The following is a 12,904-nucleotide window of genomic DNA, read 5'->3' as shown; positions in this document are numbered from 1 at the left end:
ACATCTTGGGAAAATGCACTCGCCACTGGTTATCTTTCCCGGCCCTGCCCCCTCAAAAACTGTACACAAACCCTGGTCAGGGCTTCGGTAAGGGAGTCACCGGAAGCCACCGAGAATAACCATGTGTACATATTGCAGTGCTGTGGAGTTGCAAGAACGTCTAGGTTGGAAGCTCATCACAGGTCCTACAATAGAATGATATAGGTCCGGTGGGGTTCCCTGACCGGCACCTGTCTGGACTGTGGTCACGGTTGTAGTCCTTGGCCAGGAAGCAGCACATTGCACGTCACTTTCATGTCTGGTGCGTTGCTGAGCAGACGGGGATTGGTTGGAATCCCTTTGGGTCCTCGCAATCCGACTACAGTGACCAGACCGGCAGTGAGCGTGAAAGGTACGTAGCTTGTGTACTCCGTGTACTTCCATATGCAGTCATTCTGTCCCTGTGACCTCAGCCCAGCTTCACCCAGGGGTAACTTTGAGGAATGAGTTATAATAAGCATTCGAGAAAAGAGACAGTTGTTTTCCTGTAGTACTATATAACTGAGCACTCCCTCTATGTTGCAGCCGTGAGCGGGAGATGACCCCCAAAGGAGAGACCGTTGCAACACACCATCTCTGTAGGCATATGGAACTAGGGTACTATTCACCACACTTGATATATTTTTGGGGCATAGTGGACTTATACTCATGTTTTTATTTTTCCATTGTCATCATTCTATCCGATACTCCTTGCAAGCATTACTTTAGTGATTTTTATTGGTAAGTTGGTATTGATCTTTTTCAATCAATAATTGGAGGAGATAACTCATAATCTGAAAGAAAAATAAATTTACAGCAGCATTGCATTTCCTGTGACCTACATATTAGTTCCCTCACTTAAGAATTAATGGTGATGATATCAAATTTACCACAAAATATTACTTTAGCTATCTATGCCATCCCCTTCTAATAGTAGACATTCTGTTGATACATGGTACCTCATTGAAGTCTTTTGTTCACACTGTTGTGCTTACATGTCAAAGGTTGTTGCTTACGACCTCTGATATATTTCTGAAATATGTTTTCAAAACCCTCCATTTAATATTATTAGGAAGTAGCAATTTGTTCTCCTAACCTTAACAGGATTTAAGAGCAGAGTCATTTATTGAGGTTTCTGATATATCTATAATGACCCAATAATTTTCTCTTCCTCTTACTAGATAATAACTTTCTTTTCATGATATTCACGTATTTGGGCTAATACCAGTTTGGTTTCAGAAAATGAAAGTCAACTCAAGGTGAAACAACAGTAATGAGGTCCTTAATTAAGAGGAACCTAGAATATTGCAAGGACATGTGTGCCTCTTTCATGGATTTTGAAAATGCATTTCATTAAGTGGACTAGGTGAAGTTAATGCAGTCGACTCTTGTTAATACGAACGTTATTAAGAAATCCTCGTTTTTACGAAGTGAATGGTTGGTCCCGACGAAAAGGCAAATCCAGTCTAAAAAAAAGAAACGTTATTACGAAATTTTCGTTCTTACAAAATTACTAACCTCAGTCCCGGTGGTAATAAAATGAACTTTATTATGACGTTCCACAGGTAAGCGACAGCATTTAGGTGGATATACACTACGCTACGTTATCATCATTGCTTTACGTTCAAATTCTCCTCATGTACTGTCCAAGAGCATTAATTATGGTTCTTGCTTCAGTAGAACATACTTCGGTATCCACATAACATCTTACAATAAGATTCATTCTTGTGTAATCATGGCGACCCACTCATTACTGATTGTAAATTGGCTGTGTAACAAGTCCTCTTCTGACGCACATTCGACTTTCAGATATACGAATATTCGAAAAATTAAAGCGTGTCTGAAATTTCAAATTTGGCTCCTATGGAGATGGCCGATGCCACGCGGTGTGGCGATGAGGAACTCACACTTTGGGAAGTCTGAACAAAATATCCTAGGGTACAGCATAGAGGAGGCCCAATTTCATCCCACAGAAGGCTGATTTCTGTTGCCACTTTAGTTGTATTTTCATCAGCTTTCAAAAATGTTCGCGATGCAGTGATGAATGTAATGCGATCCACTTTTTTCCATTAATTTGCAGTATGACCTTTGGAACTACGAGTAATAGCATTGAAGAGCTATGAATTTGACAAATAGCATCATTATGAATGTAAATTTCGGTTGACACCCCTAATTATTCCTTATTTCCCTGTGTAACTCGGATCAATTTGTTCGTCAGAGATGTGAGTGGCGACATATGCAAGAATTGCCATGAGAAAAAATTCCCTTGGACCGGGAATCAAACGATGGACCTTTGGCTTTCCAGGCCACTGCGCAGACCATTACGCTATCCAAGTTCTGGTGGTGACTTTTGCAAACTCATTTAAATGCACGGTGGGTGACAACACATTTAGACTTGAGGATCCTCTTTTGTAATATTTGTGAAAATATCAATTAATCCGCTGTGCAATCAGGAACCGTTCAGCGTTTCGCCAGTTCTTCCTTCTGTGGAAAGCAATTTTTTTCGGCTCAAGCCACGTTGCACGCGCAGCTAGATCAGTTCGTCACAATCGTGATGCCCCGTTTAGATAACGATTATCCCAGCGATCGCCAAAACGATAGTCGGCAGAACTAGCGGCATGTCCAGACAATAGTGCACTTAGTTCAGAACATTGCCACTTATGGTTAGGCGCTGCAAAACCGGAAAAGAAAGCGACAAGAGAAAGACGGAAAGTTTGTGAAGCTCCCATTGCTCCAATTTTTTCGTGAAGTTGTCCAAGCAAGGAAGAATATGGGTGGAAGAAGAATTATACGTTAAATACAAGTTGTACACAGTAATATCTTAACCCTACATATGTCAACAGCTGTGCTAACCGTCAACTTCTCCTTCACTTTAGATTTTCACATGAATTTAGAAATAAAAAAGTTTTAACTAAGTAATTAAAATACATACAATTTTTTAAAAATATGTGGAGATTGGCAGTTATAACTCCGTAAGTCCCTGTTTTAAAAAAGTCCAATGACTTTTTTCCACAACTTAATGCTTCATAGGTAATAGAAAACTGAATTAGAACAACAAGTTCTTGACACAGCATAACATCCACATCATAGTGTAAGTAGAATCTGAAGGCTGTTTAAACCACTTCAATTAAATAATAGAAACCAAGAAATTATGTGCAACCTTGAAGTCTACAAGAAATTAACATGGAACATCATGGTTATCCCTCCCCTGTATAGACACATGCAGTGGGGGGGCAGAAGGGGCAGCTGCTACCCCCCCCCCCAAAAGCAAAAATCGTGAGTCTTTAAGGAAGTTCAAGACTGGATTGAAACCTAAGTTTTCCACAAATTTTGTTTAACCCCTCAAGCGTGACTTTAAATGCCCGGGGTCGTTCTCTGAGCGTGTGCGACACAGCGTTTGTGTCGTCCGATTGCCATGCCTCAAGCGTGCGCGACACACCCTATGCGTCTGAAAGTTTCATTAGGTATTCCTATCTCTTAAGCTTCCATATATGTACTTTTAGTGAGTATATATGTGAGACACATCTGCCTGCTATCGTTCTGTGCCCCTGTGTGGTCTGTGTTTGCGTTCTCGTATTTTTTAGAATATTTTTTTCTAGCTGATGTCAGGAAAGAAACGCTTCCTCTAGGGCCAGCGCCTGGTAGATGCTAATGAAAGATATCCTTCCACTCAAGCTCTGGTTATTTGCTTTCTTAGCGATTGTGTGTGACGTGTGGGTATGCTGAATGCTTTCGTCTCTGGTTCATTATCATCTGCTTCTCTGCCTCATCGTTTCCTTTCTCTTTCATCGAGGCAATGATAGTGAAGGCATGGTCCGTCCAGTCATTGTCACTCAACGCCTCACGGAGCCTCGAAGACCGGCCAGCATCCCCGCATCTTGGTATCTTATTTACGACGTTTGAGGCTAAGGGCTGGGGTGTTTTCATCCCTACGCTTGCTTTGGTGATTTTTTTTATTTTTTTTTCGGCCTTGAATCCACTCCATATCTGTTACCCCTCTTTAGTTGACCATGGCTTCTAGCTCGCGTGAGTTGTGCGATGACCAAGTGCTTGACGCTTTGGAAGAAGAGAGCGCAGGATGCTCAGATACTACTTCGGAAATTTCAATTGGATACTCTCTGGATTCCAGTTCCAAAGAGAGCGAAGGACCTTCTCATTTTTCTGTGAATCTTCAAGAAAATAATTGGCAAGAGATCGACAGTGCTGACCCTCCTCAACCTTTTGCGTGTGAATTAGTGGGAAAACAAATATTGCCCGTTCCGTGTATCGATGATCCCTTGGCATATTTTGAGTTATTTTTTGATGATGAAATAATTTCAATTATAGTGACTGAGACAAACCGCTACGCAGCACAGTTTCTTGCTCGTGAGAAAGAGAAAATTACGAAACAAAAAAATCGCGCTTCCGAAAGTGGGTCCCCACAACTCCGGGGGAAATAAGGGTGTATTTAGGTTTACTGATGTTGATGGGAATAATTCAGAAACCAAGCCTCAGAATGTATTTTAGCAGAAAGCATTTATAAGAGCCTATTTTTTCCCAATGTAATGAGTGAGCAAAGATTTTCATTGCTCACCAAATTTCTCCATTTTGTAGATAATACCGATGAGGAATTTGTAAAAAAGGACCCAAAACTGTATAAAATTTTACCAATTAGTGAATATTTGAAAAATAAGTTCCAAAAAGTGTATATACCCGGTAAGGAAATCAGTGTAGATGAGTCTTTGTTGTTGTGGAAAGGTAGACTGTCGTGGAAAGAGTATATTCCCATGAAAGCTTCCAGGTTTGGGATAAAATTGTTTGAACTTTGTGACTCCGCAGGGTATTTATGGAATTTTATTATTTACTGTGGCTCAGGGACAAAATTGGGCTGTGAAATCACAAAGGACACAAATCTTTTTTCAACTAAAGTTGTTCTAAGTTTGTGTGAGAAAATATTTGACTCTGGTAGATGTGTTTATATGGACAATTTTTACAGTAGTCCCGATCTTTTCCATAGGTTAGTTCAGAGGACAACAGATGCTGTTGGAACCGTGAAAATCATGCGGAAAGGTATGCCAGTAAACCTCAAAAAGAAACTAAAGAAAGGAGAAGTTGTAAGTGCAAAGTGTGGGAAATTGGTTGCTTTGAAGTGGAAGGATAAACACGATGTTGCATTGCTGACTACAAAGCATTCAGACCAAATGCAACCCGTAAGTCGAAATAGCGGGCTAGAATGTGTAAACAAACCTATGTGTGTAACAGAATATAATAAATATATGGGCGGTGTAGATTTAAAAGATCAACTTTTAGAATCTTTCCTGCTGGAAAGAAAAAGGACAAAAGTGTGGTACGAGAAATTATTCAATCACTTAGTTAATACGGCAGTGTTAAACGCGTACATTTTATACCGTAAGGCTGGTAATAACAAAGATCACCTAGCGTTCAGAATGAGCTTAGTGAACAAAATAATTGCTTAGTATCACGGACAGAATTTAGAACAGCGCAAAGGACGGCCCTCTGATATCGATACGGAATGTACGCGATTGACCAGGCAGCATTTTGTTCAACAAAACCCGAAAACAGAGACATTTAAGGTTGGAAGAAGAAAGTGTGTTGTGTGCACAAAAAACGGAAAGAGAAAAGAGACAAGATATAGATGCAAAAACTGCCCAGGAACACCCTCACTCTGCTTAGAACCCTGTTTTGAACAGTATCACTCACAGGTCAACTATTAGCCATCGGATAAGAGGAGCAGGAAAAAGTTAATGGGTCCGAAAATTGTAAGTACGTATTCATAATTATAAAATTTAAACAATTGTTTATATAATATATTTTTTTGGATTTTTTTTGCATAGTGATAAGATTCAAAAAATTATTTTACTTCATGTCTGCACAAAATCTGAAGTGCCTCTAAATTAAAGCACCCTGCGTGGTTTAAATGCCTACGATTAAAGCACCATATAGGGACGGAATAGCGAGGACGCATATGCTGTGTCGCACACGCTTGAGGGGTTAAACCCACAAAAAATGATATTAGTGTAAGACATGTCACTAAAATAAAACCATTTTTTTTTTTCAAGGAAATAATTTTACAAACTAATAAAGTGCTGTTAAAATTTTCTTAAAAATGCTGGTTTGATTCATCTTTTCCATGCTAAAAAGTTACAATTTGAATGGCCATGGTTTCCCCCCTTAGTTTTTATCCTAGGCACACCCCTGCTCCCCCGTAATCCACTTTTTCCAAAGCAAGTGGCATCTCATAGTTTCGTGCATAGGATAGTTGGCATGCCTCTCTCCTCCCAAAATTCTAAAGTAACTGCTGACCATAAACATTTTTAATTAGCCAATGCAAACACTCAAATGACCTTGTTGAAAATTTCAAATTCTAACTGCAATGAGGGAGAAACTCTGACTGCAATAACTGCAATTCTTAAGTTTAACAACTACAGGCCCCAATTTGCGGTCCTTCAGGGAAACTAAATGGCCCTCTGTTTTCCCAAAGAAAAATTTCTAGCCCCCTTTTACATCCATGCCAACTTAAGGAAATTCCTATTGCGGCTTAGAGAACCCATTTTAACAAAATTACGAGGGTACAAAAATGAAGAAAGTACAAAATGATAAACTGTACATTGGAAAATGGAATATGGATAAAACCAAGATACGTAACAGTTCAACCTATTTAAGGTCACATCACATTGAAAGGGTTTCCACCATCTTATGTCAAGATAAAAAAGCTTGTCATAGGTCTTTCCTCGTAAACTAGCCGACTCACCTCACGCCTTATAAGAGTAGTACTCATAATTAGTAATGCCAGTCAATGAATGGTATGTATTTTTAATCTGTGAACTGCAAGTTTTATACACAAAAAAATCTAAAATGGATTTTTTCAAGGAGAGTTAAATGAATAACTCTAACTTACTTTTTGTTTATTTGTTTTCATGAGGCTTAGCATACACTTTATGACAGCTTTGGTCCGATCACAACAATGAGCAATTGACAATGAGAGATGGCAGAGGAAAATGATCACAAATATGTTTCCTCGGCAAGGGTAGACAAGAAATAATAAATTAATGGAAGAGAATTGAGACCACACGGAGAACCACCAGCACTAATAAAATTAAGGCATTGCTGTAATTATATGATATTGGACCACCAATGGCTTAGAGAAACTCTAAAACCTCCGCTGAAACACAAAATTTAAAGAAAATCAAAAGCTTTTATTGGTAAATGGCCTTGCATTGCTTGAAAGAAACCAAATTACAGATTCAAGATTCAAGATATTTAAGGATGAGGATCACTGATTTACAATGCAAGAGTAATAAAAATAGTAATATTTTAATGAAAATAAAATGGAAGGTGTTGCCGACAAAAATAACAACAGATTTTCACAGAAGAAAAATAACACTCAAGAGAACTGCAGGGCACTACGACAGGAAATGGTCACATATTTAAGAAAAACATAAAAAAGAAATATGGTTCAGTAAACTTTAAAGACATAAATTACAATCATGACAAATTGAGAGCATAGATAACCAAACAAGTACAGATGAATACTAAAAATCCATAAGCACTTGAGTCATCATTCGACCCTAAAACCCATTAAAATCACCATGCATACCAATCTATCGCCACAAAGGTTTCCTCCTTAATATCACGGGTATTCTTAGGCAAAGAGTCAGAAAAATTCAGAAGATCGACCTCTAAAACATTACCCTCCTTGAGCTCACACACAAAATAAACACAGGGCATGCTAATATTATGCACAGAACTTCACTGCGAGTTGCAGGTACCTTGATTCACTAAACCTATATGAAGAGGGCTGATTGGTCTTGGCAAATAGAACAAGCCTGATTGACAAGATGAACTCATTGCCAACCGTTTATTTTTAATCATCCCCTTGCTCTTTGGATAATATAACAAAATCATAGGGAATGCTGGGAGAATGGGAAGGGAACAATGGGAACATAGTCATTGAATGTTTGTCCACGTGTTAATTACCACAATTTTGCCCTTCTATACATTAGGTTAGGGGAGATGAATATACTTTAAATACTGCCACATTTATAACCACCGACAAATGAGAGACTGGAGATATTTCACGGTTCACAAATAATTTACAGGTATAACATATGTCAAATAAATAACTGACAAAAACATATCATTCGATCCACTTGAAATCCTGAACATGTAATTAAAATACTAATTTGTCTCATCAAAATTATTCACTTCATGGTTTAGGACCTCTTCATTCTAGATCTTAGCCTATCACTGGCCTTATTTCAGTTTACTTAGATCACACACGGTATTTTAACTATACGTAGCCCCTGGGAATATCCCTTTTTTTTAACAAAATTACTAAGGTCAATGATCCCGAGGGCTTATGTCAGTATCCTTTGTCTGCCATACAATTACAATTAGGACATTGATTAAATTTCTATAAATATAAAAAATGTACCTATTTTACTTAATTTCAACTAATAATCCTCGTGGTGGGCATTGTTTTACTGCGTAGTAGTTCTTACAGAAGTATTGTGACATCATTAAACAAAAGAACTATCACAATCTCCCACTGATTGAGTGTCCAGTAAGGCAGAGTCACATTTTCTGAGGTAGTTGATGACTCTTTCAGTGGCAGCAATACCACGACTGCTCACAACAGCCTAGGAAGGAAAGGAGTAAAATTGCATTTAGTCAGAAATTATGTAACCACATAATTATAATTAAATCAAACCAGAAATATAATTAATGTCCCACCATTTCTGTATTGATTGTATTAAAAATATTCAGATTAAGAAATCCCAGTCAACTTAGAAATTAAATGCATAAAAATTAAGAATGATTTCATTAGACATGTACACAACATATTGATGATTTGGCCGTATGGTATGTTTTTCATTCAACATTCCATACAGCTCTTAACCAATAGAAATCTTTTCATGAAATTCTTCTTTCATAGGAAATTAAATTTCATGATAATTTCACAATAAGCACACTCATTTTACTGGTGCCAAAGCAAAATGCTAATGTTTGAAGACACCATGGAATAATACTTACTGATGCTGTTAAATTCATAAAGTTGAAGAATTTTTCCAGAACAACAAGCATTGCTTGGAAATTACCCTCCGGCAAATACTGACGGACAAAATTTTCGTACTCCTGAAATGATAAGAAATAATAATATTAATATATGAGTACGTATATTCAATATTATCCTCAATAAGTTGGGGATAATGTTGCCATTTTATAGTATATTTCAGTATTCCAATGACTCCAATTTTTGCATTTTATTTAATAGAAAAATTCAAATGCTAAGCTCATTTAATAATAAAAATAAGTGACAAGTAGGTTTTACAGTCCTTAGCTTGTATTTCAGGATTACATATTTCTTTCTTTTTGTAAAGTAAACATAACAAGAAGTATTTTTTCTATTGAAACATAAAGGTTCCCTATGATACGTCATTAGCATGCAAGCAACCATTGATAGAGTTACACCTGAAATGTACACCTACAAAAAATAATGCATAAAAAACAAATCATGAATGGCTCAAAGAATTTATCAAATACACAGCTATAACAATATTACAAAATTTGTCATAGAATGTTTTCCTTTGTCTTAAAGACAATAACCTGCAAGACTGTCTATTAGAAACAGTAAATTTGGGCTCAGTCCAGCATTCATGCTAAGGAGAGAACTCCACCGTCTCAGAAGGGTTAATCCACTTCAGTCAGGATAAGATATATATTGCTAAAACACACCTATGAGTTCTGAGTCACATCTCATTTCATATTTAACTACTGATTTCCAATGGTCTATTATCATCAAGGACAACAACAAAATTGGAAGAGTATGAAAATTTATCTGACTCAGTCAGGTAATGACAAAATATTTTCCCATAAATACCCCTCCAATTTGTTTCAAAGAAACTTTGCAAGTCATGAACATGAATGAGTCACCTGTGACTGCATGTTACATGTGAATAATACACAGAGGAAAACTCTTGTCCTGGACTAAAAACTCTACCTTTTCAAATAAAATTCAAAGCATAAAAACTTTCTCACTACATCACAGCACTGCAAAAGAAATAAAGTTGAAATGTTAGCTTTATCATGGCAAACATTTTCTCCAGCAACTGCAAATCTGTGGCAAGGAAATTTATCTAATTCACTCATCATTTTAATTTTTTTTCCCATGAACTGTTGCAAAAAGAGTGTACAGGGTAAGTGTAGAAGAAATACAGGAATTGAATAATTACACACCTCAGCTTTACTGGCTCTACTAAGTTTCTTATATTGAAATATCCTATCTTAGAGTTGCGCACACTTCTTTTAACAACCAAAGGCTTAATTAGCTTGACTAGAGTTTTGACTCGTGGCCAAGCTGAGTTTTTTTTCTTCAACTTGGTTCAAATTTCCAGTACCTGAAACCCACACCCATTGAAATCTTTCAACTGAATATATACATAGTGCAACAATATTTCCCCTCAAAGAAATATTAATATTTCAATCACTGAAGCTAATAGGCAAGGCCTACTGTTTGTAATACTGTTTCTAAGAAGTGACATCAATTAAATTTTAAACAGCATCAGAGCCCTGAGAACAACAAAACAATCAAATGGCTTATTGATGGTCAAAACCATTAATAAGCCATTTGGAATGTTCAAGCCTACCTTGTTCTCCATGACAACATATCCAAGCAATAGAGCCACATATGCTGCAATCAAGGTTTCTTCCATGTGCCGTCCAGCTTTCTGAAGTACTGAAATAAAAAAATGAACTTTACCAACCAAACTAAACCACTTAATACCCTTAGGCCACTATTCATTCAAAACACAATTTGCCTTATAATCTACAGCTAAAATTGTTTATGATGACAGCTAATGTGTACTCCTTCTTCAATGCACCATAATCTGTCCGTAAAAGACCTTACATCACTGTATATTTTTGAAATATGTTATAGAGCACCAAAGCTTATTCCCTTCTATGTAAAATCGAGCATGTCCATTATACAAGAAAAAAGCATCTATTTAACACACCAATGCACCGATTGAAAGCTGTTGAAAGCTCCCCCTATCACATGGGAGTAAAAATTCACAACTGTACGTAGGGAAAACTCAATTCAAATAATGGTGCACTATCAAAAGATGCATTAACTAAAATAAAGACAATGATAATTGAAAAAAGCTATTATAGTGTGAATGAATTTTTGAATGAGGGCTACTTATTTTTGTAATTTATGTAATGTATGTAATGTTTTTAATGTATATCCTTTATGTAGATTTTTAAATATTGCATTTGTTTTTTTTTCTGTACGACTATGACAAGACACCAATTTCCTTGTAGCTGGTAATGATGCTATGAACCATAAATGTTATGTGTCAATAAATTATTATTATTATTATTATTATTACTATTACTAAATATTAATGATGTATAATTGTAATATAATTAACACGATAATGACATATAATCTAAATATTAATAACGTATAATTTAATATGATTAATATCAACAGTATATGTCAGCAGAAATCAGCAATTGTTAACCATTTTGCACCAAACGATGGGTGGAGTCGACGGGAATTTTCATAAGCAGAAGACCTAATGTCGGGTATAGCTGTCATGGATTTTTCAACGCAAACAACCGGATGTCAGCTCTAGCCAACGCGAGGGAAGGGAAGTGACTGCTGAGGTAGCAATTGTCAGATGCATTCAGGCCTGGCCTGAGAACCAGCTTAGCAAGATCTTAGGGCCACTCCTCGGCAATTAAGCCCGACCCTCCAACACATTTATAATCATCTTCACCGCAGGAATCCATTGCAAAGTGGTTATATTGTCAATGGTTTTTGCAATGATATATTTTGTTGCATACAACAATTGTTTTATACTTTTAAATGAATTCATTTCGTTCTGTACGTAAGCAAATTTTAAACAAAATTTTAGCGTTAAAAATAATGGACTTCTGGACTTATAGTCTTAGTACTTTGTGTTCACCAACTTTCCTGTTATTCTGCTGTTATTGATAGAAATGTTTAAAATTCCAAAAAGCTTAAAAAATTTTTTAGTAATTCTTTTAGAAGAGTAACTTATTGAAAATAAAATGCAATATGTTGCTGAAAAACAATGGTATCGTAATAAGTGCACCGTAGATTCGTGGTGAGATAGGGTTAGAGGGTCTAGTCCAGTGGCCACGGTAAGGGACGGGTATCTCGTTGAGTTGGGTCCCAAATCTGAGAGACAAAATTGCCAGGGTAACTCCACCCCAAATATGAGCTCCACACAGAGAGGTTTCAAATACATATTCTCATACTACTCGTAGCATGGAAAATGTTCTCCTATAGTAGGTGCCGGCACGAAAGGGTTAACCAAGATAAGAAATATAATATCATTATGTCTGTAAGTGTAATACTCTCAGCAAAAACTACACAGCACAGTACAAAGGCAAAATATTTATTGACCTCATTTAGAGACAAAAGGATAAGATCTTTACTATCTATATGATTATTCATACATTTTTACCATCTACTATTTTTAGGAGACATATTTAGCAGAAAAATTCATTAGTAAATAAAGAAAATCAGTACCTTTCCAATATAAAAAGATATTTGGTCTAAAGTTAATTGTACGTGATAGGATACTGACTTGGGAGAATAATTTGGGAGTCATTCCTTTATCATTCTTGTAAGCATGGATCCTTCTTGTAAGCATGGATCCTTCTTGTAAGCATGGATCCTTCATTAAAGACTCCACAGAGTGATGACGTCACCAATGCAAGAACCCATGCCTTTTAATAGTTTTCCAAAATGGCCACTTAGTAACACTGACATCAGACCCGCATTTGGTTGCCGCTCATTTCAAAATGAATATTTAAGGTGGTTTGCCCAAGTTTAATATCGTTTCCCACTTTGACT

General features: G+C 36.7%; 1 protein-coding gene across 8 annotated transcripts in view; it reads right to left on the bottom strand.

Moving 5' to 3' along the window:
* Positions 1–6,906: 6,906 nt before the first annotated feature.
* The window catches only part of LOC124170473 (protein wings apart-like), a 56,455-nt gene continuing 50,457 nt past the window's right edge, over positions 6,907–12,904 (bottom strand). For all 8 annotated transcript variants that reach the window (XM_046549190.1, XM_046549186.1, XM_046549193.1 and 5 more), the window contains 3 exons: positions 10,665–10,753; positions 9,052–9,153; positions 6,907–8,657 (listed from right to left, as the gene is read on the bottom strand). In XM_046549190.1, the coding sequence (XP_046405146.1) occupies positions 8,538–8,657; positions 9,052–9,153; positions 10,665–10,753 (311 nt within the window). In that variant the 3' untranslated portion in view covers positions 6,907–8,537. The remainder of the gene's footprint in view (positions 8,658–9,051; positions 9,154–10,664; positions 10,754–12,904) is intronic.

Source organism: Ischnura elegans, chromosome X, assembly GCF_921293095.1.
Source record: "Ischnura elegans chromosome X, ioIscEleg1.1, whole genome shotgun sequence".
NCBI lineage: Eukaryota > Metazoa > Arthropoda > Insecta > Odonata > Coenagrionidae > Ischnura > Ischnura elegans.
Note: the sequence above shows the minus strand (reverse complement) of the source record. Positions and strands in the feature narration are given on the sequence as shown.